Genomic DNA, 24,859 nt, shown 5'->3' with positions numbered 1-24,859 from the left:
AAACTTGACTGTCTGGCAGTGGGCAAAACTCGAAGGCAGCTTTCTCTCAGAGGTGCTTGCAGCGATTACCAAGGACACTGAGACCCGGGGGCCTCTTAGGGCAGGGCTGATGGGAAACCATTACTGTTTGCTCTGCCCTGAGATCCTGTCCCACGAAGCCATTGCTGATGGCTCTGCCCTGAGACTCAGCCCCATTCAAGCTGAACACAGAGGCTTTTGCATATGAATGGTATGGTTCTTTGAATTTTAAACTTACCAAAAAAACTGCAGCTAAGACAGTGAGACCCAGAACATCTAAAAGAAGGCCCAAGGCCCTGCAGCAGCTTGCATTGCTTCACAGCTGGGACTCATCTGGGCACCTCCAAAACCCAAACAAAGAAGAGGAACCTGCAGATCTCTCTGTAGCTCCTGCTAGGTGGCCTCAGGCAAAAACTAAATTAGCACCTCCTTAAAGATTCCAGAGCCACCAAAACCGGTTTGGCTCAGTGGATAGAGCATCGGCCTGTGGACTGAAGGGTTCCGGGTTCGATTCCAGTCAAGGGCATGTACCTTGGCTGGGGGCACATCCCCAGTAGGGAGTGTGCAAGAGGCAGCTGGTCGATGTTTCTCTCTCATCGACGTTTCTAGCTCTCTATCCCTCTTCCTTCCTCTCTGTAAAAATCAATAAAATATATTAAAAAAAAAAAAAAAAGATTCCAGAGCCAGTGTACCCAGGGATCAGAGGGGGACCATCCAGATTACAACTCCTCAGATCCATAAGGGATATACTCAGGGGGCAGACTCAGTGAGCACCAAAACCCCACTGGAACAAGTCTTTTCTCACATGGGTATCTCCAGCACAGAAGTTCTCTTATTGTAGACACAGCTGATCCTCACAGTCAACTGGCATGGAAGTCAATTCCTCCCAGTGATACCAACAACTATCAAGGCTTAATTACAACAAGACTGTGCACACAACCCACAAGGGGTGCACCAAGAGTGTCCACCTCAGGTAACTGGGGAGGCTGAACCACTGGGCCCTATAGGACACCTAGCACACAAAAACACTCTATCAACTCAAGGAAGCAGCTAAATGTGGAGAAACAAACAAACAAACAAAACACAGGTCACAAATGAAAGCAATAGAGGAAAGCGAACTTCTGGATATATAGTGGAAAACCATGGTTATAGGTTTTTCAAGAATTTTCTAGAAAAGGCCAATAAATTAGTGAGATTCTCGAGGATATGAAAAAGGACCAACTAGAAATCAAGCATACATGACTAAAATAAAAAATATTATACAGAGACCTAACAGCAGACTAGAGGATCACAAGAATCAAGTCAAAGATTTGAAATACAAAGAAGCAAAAAACACTCAACCAGAAAAGAAAAAAGAAAAAAAAATCCAAAAATATGAAGATAGTGTAAGGAGCCTGTAGGACACCTTCAAGCATACCAACATCTGAGAGCGCCGAATCCTAACCACTAGACCACCAGGGAGATCATACCAACATCTGGCTTATGGGGGTGCCAGAAGAAGAGAGAGAGTAAGATACCAAAAATCTATTTGAAGAAAAAAATGACTGAAAACTTCCCCTCCTGATGAAAGAAATAGACTTACAAGTCCAGGAAACACAGAGAATCCCAAACAAAAAGAATCCAAAGAGGACCACACCAAGACACATCATAATTAAAATGCCAAGAGCAAAAGACAAAGAGAGACTATTAAAAGCAGCAAGAGAAAAATAGTTACCTACAAGGGAGTACCCATACGATTGTCAGCTGATTTCTCAATAAAAATTATGCAGGCCAGATGGGAGTGACAAGAAATAGTCAAAGTGATGAATAGCACAACCAAGAATACTCTTCCTAGAAAGCTATCATTCAGAATTGAAGGTCAGATAAAGAGCTTCACAGATAAGAAAAAGTTAAAGGAATTCATCACCACCAAACAGGCAGACATCCCTCAAGAGGTCCCAGACTGTGAGAGGGCTCAGGCTGGGCTGAGGCACCCTCCAACCCCCCCCTCCACAAATGTCATGCACCAGACCTCTAGTTAACATAATAACAATGACTGAATTTGTGGCATGTGTCCTGGTGCCCAGACACATTAGGTTGTGCCTTAAGGGGTCCAGAAAAAGTGAAGTTGCAAGTTACCCAGGCATTTCAGGGGTATGTTATCATAGATGCAAAAAAGACAGATAGGCTCAGTTAAGGTAAAGGTTGACCTTGTCAGTGAAGATACTGGCCTAGGATGCAACTACCCACCATAACTTTTAGTTAAAGTTTAGTTTCAGAGCATCCTTTGTGGTTATTTTAGGTCTCTGAGTTTGGCATGCAGGCCTTCTCTGAGCTTGCCAGGTTAGCATGTGGCCCCTTTCGTGCACAATGTGTATACATGTTTTTGAGACACCCTATATTACTGAGCAAATCCTCATAGAACTTATATAGAAGTGGAGGGATACAAACAACAATCAAAAATACTATATAAATTACAGTATTTAAGGTCTAAATGTTATAGAAAACCAGAGAAGAACCAATAAACACTTAGAGAGATGGAGTTACACTTATTATTATTATTATTATCATGCATGGGCCCAGAGGAAAATGTCAAATTCTGGGCTACGTCACAGGAACTTTCCTTATTTATATGTTTTTACCTTCTTTGTCTCCCAAATAAGGATTTTTCTGGTCACCTTTGCAAGTTCTTAAATGGCCTTATGTGCTGGGGCTTTGAGACCCCAACCAAAGTCTTGGCTTGGCCCCAGCACTGATCATTTCATCTGAGGAAGGTTTATGGCCTCTTTGGAACAGGGAGTAGTCTTATTTCCTTATTACTTAAGCAAGCAAGCATTTACAGATGCCAAAATAGCAGGGTTAAATTTTCAAACAGCAGTTTTTATATAAGATGGATACTTCATAAGGAGATAAATAAAGTGGGGCAGGAGTTCAGAGACTGAGATGCAAGAGGGTTTCAATTTTTAAAAGGGTGGTTAGAATAGAGGGTATTATGATAAATGAAATTAGTTAGTCAAAGGACAACAAATACCATATGATTTCACTTATATGTAGCATCTACTAGTAAAGGACAAAATAAATGAACAAACAAAACAGAAACAGACAGATACAGAGAACAAATTGATGGTTGCCAGTGGGGATGGGGGTTGGGAGATTGGGTGGAAAAGGTTAAGGGATAGAGAAGTACAGATGGATAGTTACAAAATAGTCATTGTGATATTGTTGTGGCAGAATGAATGCATGGGAGAACCATCAGCCAACACTCTGAGAGAAGAAAGTTTAACCTTTATTTCACAGATCTGCTAGTCCAGGGGAATTCTAGATCCAAAGCCTGAACTGAACTTGGGGGGAGGCTCTGACCTATATATCTCTTCCAGTGGTGGGCCCCTGAGGGTCCCCATAGCTCCACCCAAGTCAGTCTTGGGGGTGTGCTCCACAGCTCTGCCCAAGTCAGCTGAGACGGGGCCCTGGGGTTAGGCTCTGCAGTTCTGCCCAAGTCAATCAGAGTGGGGAAGTAAGACTACAGTTTTAACCAGATACTGAATTAGGTTGCAAGCCTCCCTCCCCCCATTTTCCTATTCCATATAAAATCTACATCATAGGAAATATAGTCAATAATCCTATCTAATAAAAGAGTAATATGCAAATTAACCATCACCACACTACACTAACAAGCCATGCCCACAATCTACGCCCACTAGCCAATCAGAGCAAGTATGCAAATTAACCCAATCATGATGGCTGCAGCCACAGAGAAAGCAGGAGGGAGGCTTGGGTTTCCCAGGCGATAGTAGAAGCCAAGCTTTCCACACACCCTGGCCAGCCTAGGCCTCCACTTATGGCTACAAAGTTTCAATTATAGAAGATACATAAATCCCTTGCCACCACAGAGCCAGCACAAGGTTTGGCTCTGCTCCAGGCTGCAAAGTTTCAATTGTATAAGATAAATTCCAGATACCAGGGTTTCCACTTGGATCACCGGGGGTGTGGCTGGCCTGAAAACCATCACAGGCCCTTCTCCCAGGCCGCCCCATTCCCCAAGGGAATGAACCCCCACCCTGATCTGGGGCACCCTTCAGGGCAAACCAGCTGGCCCCCACCTGTGCACCAGGTCTCTATCCTATCTAATAAAAGAGTAATATGCAGATTGACCATCACTCCAATACACAAGGTGGTTGCCCCCATGTGGTCAAAGATCCTGCCCCCATGTGGACATAAGATGGCCACCACAAGATGGCCAGCAGGGGAGGGCAGTTGAGAGGGAACAGGCCTGCAAGGGAGGGCAGTTGGAGGTGATCAACCCAGCAGAGGAGGGCAGTTAGGGTAACCAGGCCGGTAGAGGAGGGAAGTTGGGGGCAAACAGGCTGGCAGGGAAGCAGTTAGACATCAGTCCGGCTGGCTGGGGAGTGGTTAGGGGGTGATCAGCCTGGCAGGGAGTGATTAGGGCATGATCAGGCTGGCAGGCAGAAGCGGTTAGGGGCAATCATGAAGGCAGGCAGTCAAGCAATTGGGAGCCAGCAGTCCTGGATTGTGAGAGGGATGTTCGACTGCCCGTTTAGGCCCAATCCCACTGGGGGGGGGAGTGGGTTGTCCAGATTGAAGAGGGTGCAGGCTGGGCTGGGGGTCACTCCCGCCTCCCCCCCCCCCATGCACGAATTTTGTGCATTGGGCCTCTTATATTAATAACTATTAATATTAATATTATTAATAACTGTCTATGGTGCTGGTTGATACTAAAAACTTCAGGGAGGGGGGTTGGAGGGTGGACACTTTATAAAGTATATAACTGTCTCACCACTATGGTCAACACCTAAAATTAATACAAAATATTACTGAATGTAAACTGCAATTGAAAAAAATAATTGCTCAGGAAAGCTTCGGTGAGCTTTGAAGAAACTGAAGGAACAAGCTTTGTGAGTATCTATCTGGGGTTATGGGCTATGGACTGACTGTGTCTCCTTCACTTTCAAATTCATATGAAGTCCTTACCTGCCCCCTCCACCCCACCTCATCTCCCACACATACTTCAGAATTTACCCATACTGGAAATAAGGCTTTTACCAAGACGATTAAATTGAAATGAAACCTAGAAAGTGTGACCTGGTTTATGGGAAGCAAGACAAGATTGAGTTGCTGGTTTAAATATAGTTGACTGTTGCCCCAGTGCATGAATCCATGCACATTTAAAGGAAATTAACTAGAAGAAATATTTTAATATTGCTATTTGCCTTTTCTCTATAATAGAAGTGTCTCCCAAATTCATGATCGACAATGACAGATTGAAACACACATGTGTGATTGGCGCATGCGAGAGTCAACTTAGCATTTTATATATGTATAGAATAACCTTGCTTAATTAGACCTGCTTTCTAATTTAGCTAAACTATTTCCAGCCCAGTGAAACACCCCAACTTCTCTTTTAGGAAATTGTCAGCAACACAGCAATAAATATTAACACAAAGCAGATTATTATTGTAGATCATGCAGGGAGAACAAAGGGTAAAATATTTAACTGCAGCAGTGTTTGACTATATTCCGAAGGGGAAGGGGCGCGTGGAGTAGAAGTCATTTTCAAGGTCCACCATTTCTTACATCTTTTCAGTCGGGTCAAGTTTCTAAGCTTCTAAATCTTAGTTTCTGGCTAATAAAAAAAAAAAAATAGGGCTGAAACTGGTTTGGCTCAGTGGTAGAGCATCGGCCTGCGGACTCAAGGGTCTCAGATTTGGTTCCAGTCAAGGGCATGTGCATTGGTTGTGGGCACATCCCTGGTGGGGGTGTGCAGGAGGCAGCTGGTCGATGTTTCTCTCTCATCGATGTTTCTGAATCTCTGTCCCTCTCCTTTCCTCTCTGTGGAAAATCAATAGGAATACACACACACACACACACACACACACACACACATATATATATATATATATATATATATATATATATATGAATATATATATAAAAGGATTTCATACAGAATCTCCTATCTACCTACTCCAGGACTTCTGTCAGGATCCAATGAGATGAGGCATGGGAAAATGCTTCACAGATATTTGGTTAAAGTGTAAAATGTTTGCACCTGGCTATACAGCAAGTCGTGTTCCTGGGCTGAAGAAATTGCAAGGAGGCTAGTCGTTGCTAGGGAAACGAAGCCAGGTATTGCTACATGACATCATTACCCAGTGCCCACAGCAACTGTTTTCGGGCTGTGCTGGGCTGAGCTGTGGGCTGCATTTTGTGCCATGGCAGCATTGGCTGAGATTTGGTAGGGTGTCGCCCTAAGGTGGTGGTGGGTTCTGTGTCCCAATTGGGTGAGTATTGCTTTGTTGGCATCAAGTCTGCACTGCCATTTCTCTGTAAATGACAAGTGTGAGTCTTGGCAATCCTGCATTGAGTGTCTGGCCTCTGTGGCCAGTGCATGTCATAGTGACCAGTCCGTTGAGTGGAGGGACACTTGGCATATTAGCTTTTTATATATAATATATAGACTAGAGGCCCTGTGCATGAAATGTGGGCATGGGTGGGGTTCCTAGGCCTGGCCAGCGATCAGGGCCGATTGGGGCTTTCTGGCTGTTTGCAGGGGCCTTCCTTCATTCTGAGCCGCCCTTTGGTGGTCAAACACATGTCATAGTGAGCAAACTTCTGGTCTCCTGGTCGAACTCCCGAGGGGACACTTTGCATATTACCCATATATATAATGAAGACCGAGAACTGTTGTTTGAATGAGCAATGGTGGCCTCAGCAAGAACAATCTGGTGGGAGTCTGGGCATGAAAGCCTGACTCATGTGTTAGAGAAAAACTGACGGCAAGTTGTTTAGAGCAACTTGTAAGTTTTGCTATATTTGTAGGAGCAAGAAAATGTGGTGGAAGATGGAGGGGGGGAGTAGGCTTTTTTCGGTTTTGCTTTTGGATATTAAGAAATTACAGCATGTTTATGCCATTATCTTTAAAAAATCTTCACAGTTTTCTTATCCCCTACTGCCCCTTCACAGTTTTGATGGAACAATAGCTACCCATTACTCTCATCTTTGATGCTACTCTTTTGAATACACCGCTGACTGATGCATCTTCCTAAACCATAACTCTCATTCTGTCATGCCTCTGCTAAAAAACCTTCAGGGTGTCCTTAACTGCTGCATGAGGCTCCAATTCCTTAGCTGAATATTCAAATCTCCAGTTTTGACTTTTGCAGTTTTATCTCTTTCTTCTCCAAAGTCCGATATGAGGTATAAAGCATGCCACAGCAGGGTCAGAAGGCTCAGGCTAAAGTCGCGGTTCTGTTCAGTGACTTTGGACAAATTCCGAAGGGGTAGGGTTGTGGAGTAGACAGGATCTCCTGTTAGATCGCAGGCATTTCTAAGAAGCCTCACCTCTCAGCACCATAGGGACTGCACGCGATATGGTGTTCTAAAACCACTTCATCCCTTTCACTTCCAACCACATGGCTGGCTTATGCAGTCACTTATGTTTCTCGCTTTGCTTTTGCCTTTCTAAACACAGCAGGCTGTAGAAGAGCCCCTGTGGCAGCTCCTTTAAGGGCTTCCGCCCCTGGAGCACCCAGGACTCGCCTCCAAGTCTTCCTGTCACTAGGGACCAACCTTTCCGCAGTCAGAATTGGCCACGTATTAAGTGCCTCTTCCAACCAATCAGGAAGAAGTTATCTCAGAGCTTTGTGGGCATCCGCTTCCACCAATGAACTTCTAGCCTTCTACGGGTAACCGCTTCCGGAACAGGGCGGGGCCTCGGAGGGGACAGTGAGAGTTGATTGGCAGGCGTGATGTTGACAATCGGGGAAAGCCCACCTTCTCCAACAGGACTAGCTCGGGTTCCCAGAGTGGCAGTGACCGCGGCCAATCGGAGAGGAGACGCGCGGAAAGTTTGCTCAATGAGTGAAGTCCGAGGACGACTGTCACTCAAGGGGCGGTGGCAGAGACCGAGGTGAGACGTGGCGGGAGGACCGGGCTGGCTGTCAGGCTGCTGGGATCCCAGCTCAGCTGCGCGGGGTCTGCGGCGACTTCACCTCCATGCGCGCGCGCCGGGCGGGCCGCTGATGGAACGCGCTGCCCGCTCGGGGCCGTTCGCGGGGCCGCGGCCGTTGCTGCTGCTGCTGCTGGGGCTCTGGGCGCTGACGGAAGCTGCGGGGCGCGCCCAAGACCTGCCCGCCCCGACGGTGGAGGCGGCGTTTGGCCTGGGGGCCGCGGCGGCTCCCACCTGGGCCGCGCGGGTGCCTCCTGCGGCGCTGACGGCTGAGGTGACGGTGGAGGATGCAGAGGCGTTGCCGGCGGCCTCGGGCGAGCGGGAGCCATGGGAGTCCGAGCCCGACCAAGAGCCAGAGCTGCAGCCGCATGGCAGGTGAGGGGCGCCGGCTCGGGGAGCAGCTGGTTTGCGCGCGCCGCGAGGGTTGGGGGACCGGGTCCTCAGGCTCCGACCTCTCCCCGGCGGAGAACCGGAGGAGACGGGGCGAGCGCGAGCCGCCTTCCCGTCTGTCCGGAGGGTGCTTTGGGGATGATCTCAGAAGAGCGCAGAGATGGGAAAGAAACGTTTCCCCCGCTCGATTGTTTTGGGCTTTTTTCTTACTCCAAGGAACTTTCAGCCCCACCCCACCCTCTTTTCTTCTGTGAGTCACCAGTTTTCTGTGCTGGTGTGACAGCTGTTTTGGGAGAGGACTTTACGGAGAGATTTTTACATTCCCGTTTTTATTTGTTAATATATATATATATATATATATATATATATATATATATTATTTTTTTTTTATTTTAGAGAGGAAGGTAGAAGGAGAGAGAGAAAAAAAAATCACTGCTCGACTGCCTCCTGCACGCCCACACTGGGGATGGAACCCGCAACCGGGCATAAGCCCTTCCTGAGATTCCAACCTTGGCCTCCTGGTTGTTAGGTCCACGCTCAACCACTGAGCCAAGCCTACCGGGCTTTACATTCCCCTTTAAACACAACCCTGTCGTGCCCCGGAGCAGGGGGTAATGTCAGTACTTCTCAGATTGAGATCTGGGAAAACCTGCATCAGAATACCTGGGGATGCTAGTAAACTCCACTCCAGATCCACTGAATCAGACTTTTTCTAGGTAAGAACCTCGAATCTGCAAATTTAACAAGCAAACCAGACAATTTTTGAGCACACTAGATAAAGTTTAAGAGCTATAGGTAGGTTCTTGAATTTTGGCAGTTTTGATATGTAGAGAATTTACCATATAAACGTTAAATATAGGACTGTCTTGGTTGAGTTGATTAGCCTCCTTGAAAATGGTACTTAAAGATACATGTTTTAAAGCACTTTTCTAAGTCTGGTCACAAATGTAAAGCATTTTAATGGTAAAGTATTTTTCAGACAGCTGTCTTAACACACCTGGAGAGAAAGTGATGTCCCATTTAACAAATGGGATGATAAAAGCAGTGTTAGGTAAATTAAAACAGGGGTTGGCTACAATTGTAGGTCACAAAGTATTGTAGGTTTATAACATACTGATTAGAAGATCATAACAAATAGATTTGATTTTCGTTAAATATTGGAACCTTGATCTATGTACCTGCAAACTATAAATAGGATAGTAAGTAATAAAAGTCTCACCACTTGAATGCTTATATGTAAACTAGAGGCCCGATGCATGAAATTGTGCAAGGGGCTCTGCCCTCACAGCCCCTGCTTGTCATCCAGACAGTCATTCTGCTGTTTGGTCTAATTAGCATATTAGCTCTTTATTATATAGGATTTTTTTTTTTAAATAGCAAATGCTTGACAATTTTCATAGGCTTTGCTAATTAATTAACTTCCCTGGAAGAGTGTTTTATCTTGAAACTTCTGAAGTGCCTACTCAAAGTAAGTTCCATGAATTAAGATGTTTAATTTTTCTTAGATTACAAATCCACTGAAGCAGGTTATTGTGGGCACTTACAAAGGCCTGCATGATGCTATGGGGTTCCGACGGATGTGCAGATCCAGCCCTCCTGGAAGAGTGTGGAGTCTAGCCCCTAGGATTATGTGAGGTGATCCATGACATTACAAAGCAGAAGCAGTGCAAATTAAGTGCCACCAGTGTCTGGAGGTATTTGTGATTTTCATTTGGTGGGGTATAGGCGATGAGATAGATGAAAAGATAAGAAAAGGCTGAGGAAGAATGAGGTGGTTCCTGAAAAGTGGTTAGAATTATGATGGGCAGACACAAAACTTGGGGAAACAGCAAAAGGCACAAAAGCTGGAAAATACGTTTAGGGAAACTTAAAAAAAAAAAAATATATATATATATTTTAATTGGTTTTAGAGAAGAAGGGAAAGGGAGAGACAGAAACATCAGTGGATGAGAGAAAATCATGGATCTGCTGCCTCCCGCACATCCTCCACTGGGGATCTAGCCTGAAACCTGGGCATGTGCTCCCGACCTGGAGTTGAATTGTGACCTCCTGGTTCTTAGGTCAGTGCTCAACCATTGAGCCACATCCCACACCCACACCCCACATTGGCTGGGCTAGGGAATCTCTTATTCATATACATCTGTGTGAGACCTGTGTGTATGTGAGAGATATAGACAGACATTCAGGAGTGCTGGGCAAGGAGGAGTAAAAAATGAGACTAGAAAAATAGCTGGGGCCATATTGTATAGATCTAGCTTCACACTAACAGCATGGCCATCGCTAGGAAGCATGTTAGAAGTCCAGAATCAGGCACTACTCAGACCTACTGAGGAAGTATCTGTGTTTTAATAAGATTACCGTGTGCTTCACATGCACATTACAGTTGGATAAGAGATGTGTGAAGTATCTTAAGTGCCAGTCCTGATTAAAGTTTGTACTTAAGAAATGTTTCTCCAGCAATAACATGTACTGAAAGCTTGATGTGATACCACAAGGACAGTGTTGTAACAGTTCAGAGGAGAGGTTTGCTGTTAAATGGATGTAGAACAGGGGGAATATGTTTGAGGTAGCGTCTTGGTTCCTAGCAAATGAATCAGTTCTACCTACCTTGGTACTCCCATCCAAAGATTGGGACTGGGTGGCCAGAAAGTGAGAGGATTAGGGGAGCAGGGAAGAAAAGAGAAGGGGTTTGATGATGGACATGGTGACTTGTAGGTTCAGGCAAGACTCTAGGCTCTAGAGCAGTGGTTCTCAACCTTTCTAATGCTCCACCCTTTAATGCAGTTCCTCATGTCGTGGTGACCCCCAACCATAAAATTGTTTTCGTTGCTACTTCATAACTAATTTTGCTACTGTTATGAATCGTAATGTAAATATCTGTGTTTTCCGATGGTCTTAGGCAACTCACAGGTTGATGCCCAGGAAGCAGTATTAGACTGTAGAGCCTAAGACCATCGGAAAACACAGATATTTACATTCAGATCCATAACAGTAGCAAAATTACAGTTCTGAAGTAGCAACGAAAACAGTTTTATGGTTGGGGGTCACCACGACATGAGAAACTGTATTAAAGGGTCGAGGCATTAGCAAGGTTGAGAACCACTGGTCTAGCGGAAGATATTTGGGTAGGCAAGTGGAAATGAGTGACTGAAGTTTAATAAATAGTTGAAGCTGTGAGAAAATGAGGCTCATAATAAATCCTCAGAAAATGCTCTATTTTTAGAAGAGACATGACAGCAAAGGAGACAACTACTACTGGCTAAGTTGGTGGTGTAGAGTAAGGACTGAGAAGACTGAGGGATTTGGTGATGAGTGCACTTAAAGGGTTTATTAAAGCAATAGGGTACTCAGATAGCAAGAGGGGGGTTAAAAATTCCTCCTTTTCATTCCCAGCTCCTTCTTCCCTCACAGTTTTAGGAACAGGGACCTCTGATCTTAATTACACACACAGAGGAGAGAGCCTATTTGCACAGGTTGATAAAGAAGATTGGAGGAGGAGGTGAAGGTAGTTGGGAAGATACTACTTGGCAAGCAGGAGGTTCACTTTTCTCAGAAACAAAATGAAAATAGAGGAATTTTGCCTGGCAGAATGTGAGTGACTTTTGGCAAACAATTGTCTAGGAAGACATAGGCCCAGATTCAGGAGTCTGCCTGGTAGTTTAAGATAACGTGGGAAGTTTGAGAAACTTTGGATAAGTAAATTGATAGAGTCATCAGGAGGTAAGTATGCAGTGTTTATAGAACTTTTTTTTCTAGATTTTCTTAAAAAAAAAAAGAGAGAGAGAATATCAATTCATAATAATAGGCTAATATTATGTTTCAAGAGGAGAATTAGGAGAAAGATTTGAATTAACCAAGTGTTTATTACAAACAGCTATGAAGAATTTTGCCACTTGCAAACTTTTAAAAAGAGGGAGGTAGGGAATTAAGATGATCATTTAAAAATATATATATATTTTTATTTTATTTTAAATATATTTTATTGATTTTTTACAGAGAGGAAGGGCAAGGGATAGAGAGCTAGAAATATCGATGAGAGAGAAACATCGACCCGCTGCTTCCTGCACATCCCCTACCGGGGATGTGCCCGCAACCAAGGTACATGCCCTCTACTGGAATCAAACCGGGGACCTTTCAGTCCGCAGGCTGACGCTCTATCCACTGAGCCAAACCGGTTTCAGCAAAAAATATATATTTTATTGATTTTTACAGAGAGGAAGGGATAGAGAGTTAGAAACATGGATGGGAGAGAAACATCCATCAGCTGCCTCCTGCACACCCCCTACTGGGGATGTGCCCACAACCATGGTACATGCCCTTGACCATGCCCTTGACCAGAACCGAACCTGGGACCATCCAGTCCTTCAGTCTATCCCCTGAGCCAAACCAGTCAGGGCAAAGATGGTCATTTTTGCATGTTGTCTTGATGCCCAAGAAGCAATATAAGGGTCACTAATTCCTTTCCTTTTCCTTTTCTTTTTCCTTTTCTTTTTCTTTTTCTTTTCTTTTTCCTTCCTTCCTTCCTTCCTTCCTTCCTTCCTTCCTTCCTTCCTTCCTTCCTTCCTTCCTTCCTTCCTTCCTTCCTTCCTTCCTTCCTTTCTTCCCCTCCCTCCCTCCATTCCTCCCTCCCTCCCTCCCTCTCTCCCTCCCTCCTTCTCTCCTTCCTTCCTTCCTTCTTTCCTTTCTTCCTTTCTTTTGATTTTAGAGAGAGAGAGAAAAGAAGGGAGGAAAGGGGTGAGAAAGAGAAACAGAAAGGTCAATTTGTTGTTCCACTTGTGCATTCATTGGTTGATTCTGATATGCGCCTTTACCAGGGATTGAATCCAAAATCTTGTGTATCTTGATGACACTCTAATCAACTGAGCTACAAGGCCAGCCATTTTTTTCTTTTGATGGCATTTTCATTGGCTTCATTCTAAATGCTTATTCTGCACCTCAAGCATGTGAATGAATAACTTAAAAACTTTTTTTTAAAGTAGCTAAAATAAAGGTAGTTTTCTGATAGCAGTCTTGTTAGTGCTAACGTATGTTTATTAAATATTACATTTATTTGAAATTTAAATGGGATGGCCATTGCACAAAGTTGGGAAGAAAGTGACAATCACCTCATTGTTAGGTTTTATACAAGTTGGCATAATTTGAGATACCAGTTTTCTGACTCCAACAGAAATAGCAATTTAAAAGTGTTACTGGTGGTGGTTCTTGGGATGGGATGGGCATCTTCCTATTGAGGACATCTGACAAACTCAGAAATTGTCAAGAACTAGTTTTATTTTAACAGTCACTCTAATTTGTAAAGTATTTGTTTCCTTTTTTTCTGCCTCTAATTCCCCTATAACAAAAGTTACAAAATTTGATAATCTATGGTGCTCCTTCAATTTGTGCATATTTAATTTGATTTTTTAAATTTAAGGAGATAGCATGAAAATACTCTGCCAGATGATTTTGTTCTTCTTTATTCCTCTCTCTGTCCTTTCACAAACGGATCTGATGTGAACCAGTGGTATAGATTTTGTGAACCAGAAATTGTATAGGTTTTCAGATTCATAGTCATGCTTTAAAAAAATATGACCATAGAATGATGGAATCTCAGAATGCAGTGTTGAAACTTTTTCAACTCTAGACTTTTAACATTGACTAAAATGCACATTTAAAGAAGAACTTATGCGTAACAAAATAAACAGACTTTATGCAAGCAATGGACAAGCCTTCCTGTCTACAATTGTCTTTTTAGTTTTATTGACATCTGAACTCTGGATATGATATGTGCCAGGATTGAGGGGACTCTACTTAATTTGTACAGGGCGTCCTGTCTTTGTCAGCTGCTGTAATCTGTAGCTTGGACGTGGCTCTTCATGCTTTACTGCCTAGGAATTCCATCTGTTTTATTTTTCCCTTTCCTTTTTTTTTTGTAAGAGAGGGGCTACTTTATATTTTTATTAGAAAATGTTTTAAAATACAAAGAGGACAACTTGTAGGTTACAGGACTAAATATGAGAGGGTAATGTTACTTTTATTTTTTCACCCTGTTCTATTTGTAAATAACCATTTTGATTAAAAATGTTTCTTAAAGTAAAAAAAATGTGCTTCCAAAAATGTCTTAATCTAGTAGGAAAAGGATATTTGTCACTTGCATGTTGTTTATAACACTGAAAACTTAGATTGTGTTTCTTTAAGGTCTAGTGCCATGGTCGGCAAACTGCAGCTCGTAAGCCACATGCAGCTCTTTGGCCCCTTGAATGTGTCTCTTCTACAAAATACCACGTACCCTAATTAAATTAATAACAATGTACCTACCTATATAGTTTAAATTTAAAAAATTTGGCTCTCAAAAGAAATTTCAGTCGTCGTACTGTTGATATTTGGCTCTGTTGACTAATGAGTTTGCCGACCACTTTGACATATCTAGTAGATATGTCAAAGTTATAAAGTATAGTTGATAACTTTTAATTTTTTTAAAATATATTTTTATTGATTTCAGAGAGAAAGGGAGAGGGACAGAGGGATAGAAACATCAATGATGAGAGCTAATCATTGATTGGCTGCCTCCTGCACTACTGTGTATTGAGCCCACAACCTGGGCATATACCCTTGACCAAAATCGAACCTGTGACCCTTCAGTCCATAGGCCGATGCTCTTATCCACTGAGCCAAACCGGGTAGGGCTTGTTGGTAACTTTTGACATTATATTTGTTTTCATTTGGGACCTGGATAGTCTTGTGATATGTTTAAATAAAGGAGGTTTGATTTGAATATTTACTTAGTAGGTGGGGACTAAGAAGTAAAGTACAGTGAGTATTAGTTTGTTTTTGAACAAGAACATGTTTATTTTTAAATCATTTTTTATTGTTCAATTATAGTTGAGATACACTATTAGTTTCAGGTGTACAGCCCAGTGATTAGACATTATACAACTTACTAAGTGGTAATCCCAATAAATTTCTCACTCATTTGACACCATACATAGTTATTAGACTGTTATTGACTACATTTCTTTTGCTGTACTTTACATCCCCATGACTATTGGTAACAACCACTTGGTAATTCTTAATCCCCTCACCTTTTTCACCCAGCTTCAAACCCCCTCCTGTCTGGAAAATGTCCCAATGTTTTTTGTATCTATGAATCTGTTTCTCTTCTGCTTATTTATTTTGTTTTTGTTTTGTTTTTGTCTTTTTAGATTCAGTTGTTTTAGATATGTGTTATTGCCATTTATTGTTCATATTTTTTATTTTTTATATATTTACTTTTTTATTGATTAAGGTATTACATATGTGTCCTTATTCCCTCTTTGCTCTCCCTACCCCCTGCTCATCCCCTCATCCCCCTTGCGTCTGTGTCCATTGGTTATGCTTATATACATGCATACAAGCCCTTTGGTTGATCTCTGCTCCCCTACCTTCCCTCTGAATTTGACGGTGTTCATATTTTTTTATCTTTTCCTTTAACATATCATGTAATACTGGTTTGATGGTGATAAACTCCTTTAACTTTCTGTTCTTGTATTCTAAATGATAGCTTTACTGGCTAATCTTATTTTTCATTATTTATTTATTTTTTTAAATATATATTTTATTGATTTTTTACAGAGATAAAGGAGAGAGATAGAGTTAGAAACATCGATGAGAGAGTCATCGATCAGCTGCCTCTTGCACGCCCCCTACTGGGGATGTGCCCGCAACCAATGTACATGCCCTTGACCGGAATTGAACCTGGGACCTTTCAGTCTGCAGACCGACGCTCTACCACTGAGCCAAACCAGTTTCGGCTATTTTTCATTATTTTGAACATGACGTCTGGTGTATGAAATTCATGCACTCAGGGGGGCGGCCGTCCTTCAGCCTGGCCTGCGCCCTTACACAGTCTGGGAGCTCTCAGAGGATTTCTCCAGGGAGCCGGCCTAAGCCATCAGTCAGACATCCTTAGCACTGCCAAGGAGGCAGGCGAGGTTCCCCCCACTGCCGCTGCACTCGCCAGTCATTAGCCTTTCTGGCTGAGTGGCACTCCCCCTGTGGGAACGTACTGACCACCAGGGGGCAGCTCCTTCATTGAGTGTCTGCCTCCTGGTGGTCAGGGCGCATCATAGCGACTGGTCGTTCTGCTGTTTGGTTGATTTGTATATTAGCTTTTTATTATATAGGATAGGATATTTCATGCCAGTCCCTTCTGGCCTGCAAAGTTTCTTTTGAGAAATCAGCTGACAGTCATATGGGAGCTCTTTTGTAGGTAACTAACTGCTTTTCTCTTGCTGCTTTAAAAATTCTCTTTGGGCCGAAACTGGTTTGGCTCAGTGGGTAGAGCGTCGGCCTGTGGACTGAAAGGTCCCAGGTTTGATTTCGGTCAAGGGCATGTACCTTGGTTGCGGGCACATCCCCAGTAAGGGGTGTGCAAAAGGCAACTAATCGATGTTTCTCTATCATCAATGTTTCTAATTCTCTATCCCTCTCTCTTCCTCTCTGTAAAAAATCAATAAAATATATAAAAAAATAAGAAATAAAAAAAAAATTCTCTTTGGGAAACTAAGATGGCGGCGTAGGTAAACAACTTGTCTGCCGCCTCACACAACAATTTTAAAAATTAAAACTAATATAAAGGACACCTATCACCCAAAACCACGGGGAGACTGGCTGAAAGAGAAAGGAGCACAAGCTCTGAGAAGCTGAGGAGCCTAGGTACGAAGGCATGCGAATTGGGCTGGTGTGGGGCGACTGGGCAGGTGGCTTTTTTTGTTCAACCCAAAAGGAAACAAGCTCCCGATCACTTTGAAATCCAGTTTCTGGGGCCACGTGGGGGACCCAGACGCCTATGGGGAGAAGCTGATCTGTCGGCCATCCGGTCCGAAAGTGAGGGTGACTCTCTTAGAGAGGTGCGCGAAGCAATCACTGTTTACTGAGCTGGATCGCAGGGAAGCAGGAACTTGGAAACCTGGGGACTTGGGAACATGGAAGGGCAGGGAGGGCTGACAGCAGCCATCGCTGTTAGCCACACTCCAACCTAGTGACATCCTGAGACCCCTCCCCACCCTGAGGCCCTGCCCTGAGGCCCCACCCACACATTCTACAGACCCGTCCAGGCACCACACAACTGCTTTTACATATAAATGGCCTGTATTGTGGCAGCTTAATGATATAAACTGTGGCTCCAGCAATAAGACTGCCAAGTCCCAAGCAAACAGGAGAAAACTAGTTCTTACGGTAGCTCCTGCAGGGTGGCCTCAAACAGTAACTGAACTGCACCCCATTGGAGATCCAGAAGTCAGTATTCCTACTGGTCAATTTCAACAACTCACACCCATAAGTGACATATTCGGGAGACGGGCTCAGTGAGCACCAAAGCCCCACTGAAACAAAGCGTGTCTCCAGTGCAGCAGTTCTTCCTTTATAGACAGAGCGGGTCCTCACAGACAATTGGCCTGGAGATCAATTCCTCCCAGAGTACCAACAGCAAACAAGACTTAATTATACCAAGACTTTGCACTCAGCCCACAAAGGGATATACCAAAAGGGACCACCTCAGGTGATTGGGGAAGTTGAACTACTGGCTCCTATAGGTCACCTACCACACAAAGCCACTCCATCAACACAGGGAAGCAGCCAAAATGAGGAGACACAGAAAGATGTCATGAATGGGAGAGATGGAGGAAAGTAAACTACTGGACGACACAGAGTTCAAAATCACATTTATAAGGTTACTCAAGAATCTTCTAAACACCGCTGAGAAACTTGATGAGACCTCCAAGAAGCTTTGTGAGACCTTCAAGGACCTTAATGAGAATACCAAAAAAATGAAAAAGGACTAATCAGAAATTAAGCATACAATGTCTAAAATAAAGAATATACAGAAGCTCAACTATAGGTCAACATACCCCAAGAATCAAACCAAAGATCTGGAATGTAAGGAAGAAAAAAATCACCCAAGCAGAGAGGCAGAAAGAAAGAAGAATCCAAAAGTGTGAGGATAGTGTAAGGAGCCTCTGGGATGGCTTAAAGCGTACCAACATCCGGATTATTGGGGTGCCAGAAGAGAGCGAGCAGGATATTGAGGGCCTATTGAAAGAAATGATGACAGAAAACTTTTCCTACCGGGTTAAAAAAAAAAAAAAATACACTTACAAGTTCAGGAAGCACACAGAAACCCAAACAAGAAGAATCCAAAGAGGACCACACCAAGACACATCATAATTAAAATGTCAAGGGCAAAAGACAAAGAGAGAATCTTACAAGCAGCAAGAGAAAAACAGCTAGTTACCTACAAGGGTGTACCCATACGACTGTCAGCTGATTTCTTAACAGAAACTATGCAGGCCAGAAGGGAGTGGCAAGAAATATTCAAAATGATGAACAACAAGAACCTACAACGAAGATTACTCTACCCAGCAAAACTATCATTCAGAATTGAAGGTCAGATAAAGAGCTTCACAGACAAGAAAAAGTTAAAGGAGTTCATCAACACCAAACCAGGATTACATGAAATGCTGAAGGGTATTCTTTAAGAAGAGGAAGAAGAAGAAGAAAAAGGTACAGATAAAAACTATGAACAACAAAAAGACATCAAATACATACCTACCAACAAGTGAATCTAAAAATCAAGTGAATAAAAAATCTGAAGAACAAAATGGACTGGTGAATATAATAGAATCAGGGACATAGAAAGCGATTGGACTAACAATTCTCAGGGGGATAGGGGTCTGAGGGGTGCGGGAAGAAATTGAACAAAAATCTTACACCTATGGATGAAGACGGGTGGGGGTAAGGGCATGGGGTGGAGCTGGGAATCAGGGGAAGGGGGGAGATATGGGGAGGAGGGGGAAAAAGGAACACCTGTAACAATCTGAACAATAAAGATTTATTATTAAAAAAATTCTCTCTTTGTCTTTAATTTTTGGCATTTTAATTATGAGGGTCTTAGTGTGGGCCTCTTTGGAGTCTTCTTGTTTGGGACTTTCTGTGCTTCCTGAACTTGTAAGTCTATTTCTTTCACCAGGTAGGAAAAGTTTCATTATTTCTTCAAATTAGTTTTCAATATTTTGCTCTCTTCTCTTTCTGGCACCCCCATAATGCGAATGTTGGCACACTTGAAGTTGTCTCAGAGGCTCCTTACACTATCTTCTTATTTTTTTGATTCTTTTTTTTTTTTTTAAATAAATCTTTATTGTTCATATTGTTACAAAAGTTCCTCATTTTCCCCTCCTCCAACAGGTTTCCACCCCACCCTCTGCCCTTTCCCCACCACCCATTGTCCTCATCCATAGGTGCACAGTTTATGTTCAGTCTCTTCCCACACGCCCCCACTCCTCTTTTCTCCGAAATCGTCAGTCCAATCCCCTTCCATACCTCTGATTCTATTATATTCAACAGTTCATATTGTTCATCAGGTTTTTTAATTCCCTTGGTTTTTAGATTCACTTGTTGACAGTTACATATTTGTTGTACATAATTTTTATCTTTATCTTCTTCCTCTTCCTAAAGAACCCCTTTCAGCAATTCATATAATTCTGGTTTGGCGGTGATGAACTCCTTTAGCTTTTTTTTATTTGTGAAGCTCTTTATCTGGCCTTCGATTCTGAGTGATAGCTTTGCTGGGTAGAGTATTTTTGGCTGTAGGTTCTTGTTATTCATCACCTTGAATATTTCTTGCCATTCACGTCTGGCCTGCATGGTTTCTGTTGAGAAATCAGCTGACAATTGTATGGGTGCTCCTTTATAGGTAACTACCTGCTTTGCTCTTGCTGCTTTTAATATTCTCTCTTTGTCTTTTGCTCTTGGAATTTTAATTATGATTTGTCTTGGTGTGGTCCTCTTTGGATTCCTTTTGTTAGGAGTTCTGTGCGCTTCCTGGACTTGTAAGTCTAATTCTTTCACCAGGTGGGGGAAGTTTTCTGTCACTATTTCTTTAAATATGTTTTCGGTATCTTGCGCTCTCTCATCTTCTGGGACCCCTATAATTCTAATGTTGGTTCACTTAAAGTTGTCCCAGAGGTTTTTTACACTATCTTCAACTTTCTGGATTCTCTTTTCTTCTTGCTTCTGCGGAGGAGTTTCCGCTGGCTCTTTGTGTTCCAAATCTTTTACTTGATTCTTGTGATCTTCCATTCTGTTTTTAGGACTCTGTATAATATTTTTTATTTCAGACAATGTATTCTTTCAGTTTACAGACTGACGCTCTACCACTGAGCCAAACTGGCTTCGGCTCAGACAATGTATTATTTATTTCTAGTTGATCCCTTTTCATATCCTCATAAGTCTCATTTATTTTATTGGCCTTTTCTAGGAAATTCTTGAAAAACCTTATAAGCATGGTTTTGAACTCTATATCCAGTCGCTTGTTGTCCTCCATTACTTTTTTTTGTGTGATCTGTTTCCTTGTCTCGGCATTTTTGCTGTTTCTCTGAGTTGGTAGGGTGGCTTTGTGTGTTAAGGTGTCCTATATGGTTTAGTGGGTCAGCCTCCTAGTTATCTGAGGTGGGCACTCTTGGTGCACCCCTTTGTGGACTGTGTGTACAGTCTTTTGTACCCTGTTTCCCCAAAAATAAGACAGTGTCTTATATTAATTTTTTCTCCCAAAGTTGCGCTAGGTCTTATTTTCAGAGGATGTCTTATCTTTCCATGCGCTAGGTCTTATTTTCGGAAGATGTCTTATTTTCAGGGAAACACGGTAGTTAAGTCTTAATTGTTGTTAGTATCACTGGGAGGAACTGACCTCCAGGCCAATTGGCTGTGAGGATCAGCTGTGTCTATGCCAGGAGACACCTTATTCAAAAGCCTCTGTGCTCAGCTTGGATGGGGAGGAGTTTCAGTGTGGAGCCTGTAGCCTTGGGTTCCTGTCAGCCCCGCCCTATGAGGTTCCTGAGTCTCAGTGTTCCTCAGTGTCCTTTGGTACTCACTGCAAGCCCCTCTGACAGAAAGGTGCCCTCAAGTTTCGCCCACTACCGGAAAGTCTAGTCTCTCCCCCAATGAGCCCGGAACTGGGGTTCAGTGCAGTTGGAAGTGGGGTTCAGTGCAGTCCGGAGCTTTTGTCTTTCCCGCTAGGGCAATCCAGTGGCACAGTCAACCGTCAGTCCTCTGTGCTCAATGTGCACGACTCCGGGGCTCTGCCTTTCGCCGCTCTCCTGAGTTTCCATCTTACAGCCCAGATTCCCTCCATATGAGCTTGGGTCCCCAGGGTCTGGTCTAGAACTGGGGTTCAGTGCAGTCGGAACTGGGGCTCCGCACAGTCCGGAGCTTTTGTCTCCTTCCCGCTAGGGCAATCTAGCGGCACAGTCAGCAGTCCCTCCTCTGCGGGCAATGTGTGTGACTCTGGGGCTCTGCCTTTCGCAGCTCCCCTGAGTTTCTGCCTTACAGCCTAGAATCCCTCTGTATGAGTCTAGGACCCCAGGGTCTCGCCCAGAACTGGGGTTCAGTGCTGTCAGAACTGGGATTCAGCACAGTCTGGAGCTTTTATCTCCTTCCCGCTAGGGAACGCCAGCCCGGCACTCAGCCACCCCTCCTCTCCGGCTCCGTCCTCTCCCCGTGTGCACTGTGTCTCCGTACCTTAGGCTTTTACAGCTCCTCTGATTTTCCTTCTGTATTTCTCTTTTTTTCTAGTTGTAGAATTTTCAGTCAGCCAACTTTCCTGTAGTTCTGGATAATGTCCACTTTATATTCTAGTTGTATTTTTTGAAATTGTTGTGTGAGGCTGCAGTTAGGCGTTTACCTATGCAGCCATCTTGGTTTCCTCCCCAAAATTCGATTCTTTTTTTTTTTTTGTTCCTCTGATTGGGTGTTTTCTGCTTCCTCATATTTCAAATTGTTGATTTGATTCTCAAAATCCTCTACTGTTAAATTTCTGTGTATTATTCTTTATTTCAGTCAGTGTATGCTTAATTTCTGACTAGTCCTTTTTATGTTTTCTAGTTTCATTTTTATGTTTTCTATTTAAAAAATATTTTTATTGATTTTTAGAGAGAGGAGAGAGAGAGACAGAGAGAGAAATGTCGATGTGAACGTGCCTCCTGTATGCTCCTCACAGGATCGAACCTACAACCTGGTCATGGGCCCCAACCAGGAATTGAACCAGCAACTTTTCAGTGCATGATACAATTACCAACCAACTGAGACATAATGGCCAGGGCTTTTTCCTGTCTTTTTTGTTTTTGCTAATCCTCACCGGAGAATATTTTTTCCATTTGCTTTTCAGAGAGAGTGTGCAAGGGAGTGAGGGTGAGGGAGAGAGAGAAATATCAATGTGAGAGAGACACTTTGATTGGTTTCCTTGCACACTGGGGGTTGGGAGTGAACTCTCAACCCAGCTAAGTGCTCTGGATTGGGAATCAAAACCATGACCCTAGGGTGTGATCCCCAATGCTCTAACCATTGAGAAACACCAGCCTGGGCTATTTTCTTATCACTTTATTGACATATTCACTGAGATCATTGAGGATCCTTGTAATCAGTGTTTTGAGCTCTGCATCCGGTCAATTGCTTGTCTCCATTTTGTGTAGTTCTTTTTCTGGAGTTTGTTCTGTTCTTTCATTAGGGACATGTCTTTTTGTTTTCAATTAGCAATAATCGCGCCTCGGATATACCTCATTGGCTACGATACTGCCACTGTGCAAAGCTAGGGACGTGTCTTTTTGTCTCCTCTTTTGGCAGCCTCCTTGTGTTGGTATCCACGTGTTAGGTGGAGCTTCTACATCTACCAGACTTGGTAGAGTGGCCTTTTGTATTAGGTGTCTTGTAGGGCCCAGTGGCACAGTTTCTCCAGTCACCCAAACTGGGAGCTCCAGGTGCAACCCTCCCCCCTCCACACACACACAACTGAGGGCTGTGTATTCTGGTGTAATTGAACCTTGATTGCTATTGGCATATCAGTGAGAGGGATTTACCCTTAGGCCAATAGGCTGCAAGATGGACTCCTACCATCCAGGAGGTTCAGTTGTGTAGGGGCCAACCACATAGAGCAGGCCTTCCTTCAGCAGGGCCCTTGAGTGCATCATTTTGTAGAGGTGGTTGAGTGGTGCTTTAATGTGGTCTGAAGCTGACAACTGAGTGCACTGGCCTCTAGTTTAAAAATAAACAGCATCACGCACCTGGTGCCGACAAAGGGACATTGGCTTCCTCCAAGTGGGACACAGGCCCTGCCACCACCCCCGAGTGACACCCCACCAAATCTCAGCCAATGCTGCCAAGACCCCATGGCGCAAAATGTGACCCACAGCCCATCCCGAAAACGATTGCTGTGGGTGCCGGGTAATGACGTCACATAGCAATGCCCAGCTTCCTCTTCCTGGCGACTACCCTTCTTGGAGTTTCTTGAGCCCAGGAACACGGCTGGCTTTATATTCAGGTGCAAACATTTTACACTTTAACCAAATGTCTGTGAAGTGTTTTCCCATGCCTCATCTCATTTGATCCTGATAGAAGTCCTGGAGTACTGGAGTAGGTGTGAAATCCTTTTTTTTTTCATTAGCCAGAAACAAATTTAGAAAGCTTAGAAACTTGACCCAACTGAAAAGAAGTAAATAATGGTGGACCTTGAAAATTACTTCAGGTTTTCTCAATGTGCAGAATATAGTAAAACACTGCTACAGTTAAATATTTTACCCTTTGTTCTCCCTGCATGATCTATAATAATAATCTGCTTTGTGCTGACATTTACTGCTGTGTTTCTGACAATTACCTAAAAGAGAAGTTAGGGTGCTTCACTGGGCTGGAAAAAGTTTAGCTCAATTAGAAAGCAGGTCTAATTAAGCAAGATTATTCTGTATCTATAAAATGCTAAGTTGACTCTCGCATACACGATACATATAAAGTTCTTGCTGGTGCCAATCACATGTGTGTGTTTCGATCTGTCATTGTCGATCGTGAATTTGGTTATCACTTCTATTATAGAGAAAGGACAAATAGCAATATTAAAATATTTCTTCCAATTAATTTCCTTTCATTGTGCACAAATCCATGCACCTGGACACTAGTATTGTAATAAGTATGTATGGTGCCAGGTGGGCACTGAAAATATCGGGGGAGCATTTTGTGAAGTATATGACTGTTCAACCACTATGCTGAACAGCTGAAACTAATACAAAATAATATTGAATGTAATTAAAAATAAAAATTTTAATTGTTTTGTTAATGCTCCGAGGATTTTCCCATTATTATTATTTATTTATTTTTAGAGAGAGTGGAAGAGGGAGGGGAAGTCAGAGAGAAAAATTGATCTGAGAGAAACACATTAACTGTTACTTCCTGCAGAAGCCCCAACCATGGCCCAGGCCAGGGAGGAACCTGCAACCAAAGTACATGCCCTTGACCAGAATTGAACCTGGGACCTCTTGGTCTGCAGGCTGACGCTCTATCCACTGAGCCAAACTGGCTAGGGCTAAAAATAAAATTTTATTTTATTTTATTTATTTTTTCTTTTTTTCTTTTTTTAAATATATTTTATTGATTTTTTACAGAGAGGAAGGGAGAGGGAGAGAGAGTTAGAAACGTCGATGAGAGAGAAACATCGACCAGCTGCCTCCTGCA

The 24,859-nt window shown here is 43.2% G+C and overlaps 1 protein-coding gene across 1 annotated transcript in view; it reads left to right on the top strand.

Moving 5' to 3' along the window:
• Positions 1–7,871: 7,871 nt before the first annotated feature.
• The window catches only part of EIF2AK3 (eukaryotic translation initiation factor 2 alpha kinase 3), a 101,502-nt gene continuing 84,514 nt past the window's right edge, over positions 7,872–24,859 (top strand). The window contains exon 1 of the mRNA XM_084872440.1: positions 7,872–8,338. Within this exon, the coding sequence (XP_084728566.1) occupies positions 8,037–8,338 (302 nt within the window). The 5' untranslated portion in view covers positions 7,872–8,036. The remainder of the gene's footprint in view (positions 8,339–24,859) is intronic.

This window comes from Pipistrellus hanaki, assembly GCF_964339955.1.
Source record: "Pipistrellus hanaki genome assembly, chromosome: 2".
Classification (NCBI taxonomy): Eukaryota; Metazoa; Chordata; class Mammalia; order Chiroptera; family Vespertilionidae; genus Pipistrellus; species Pipistrellus hanaki.
The sequence above is the reverse complement of the archived record's forward strand: the minus strand, read 5'-3'. Positions and strand labels throughout refer to the sequence as shown.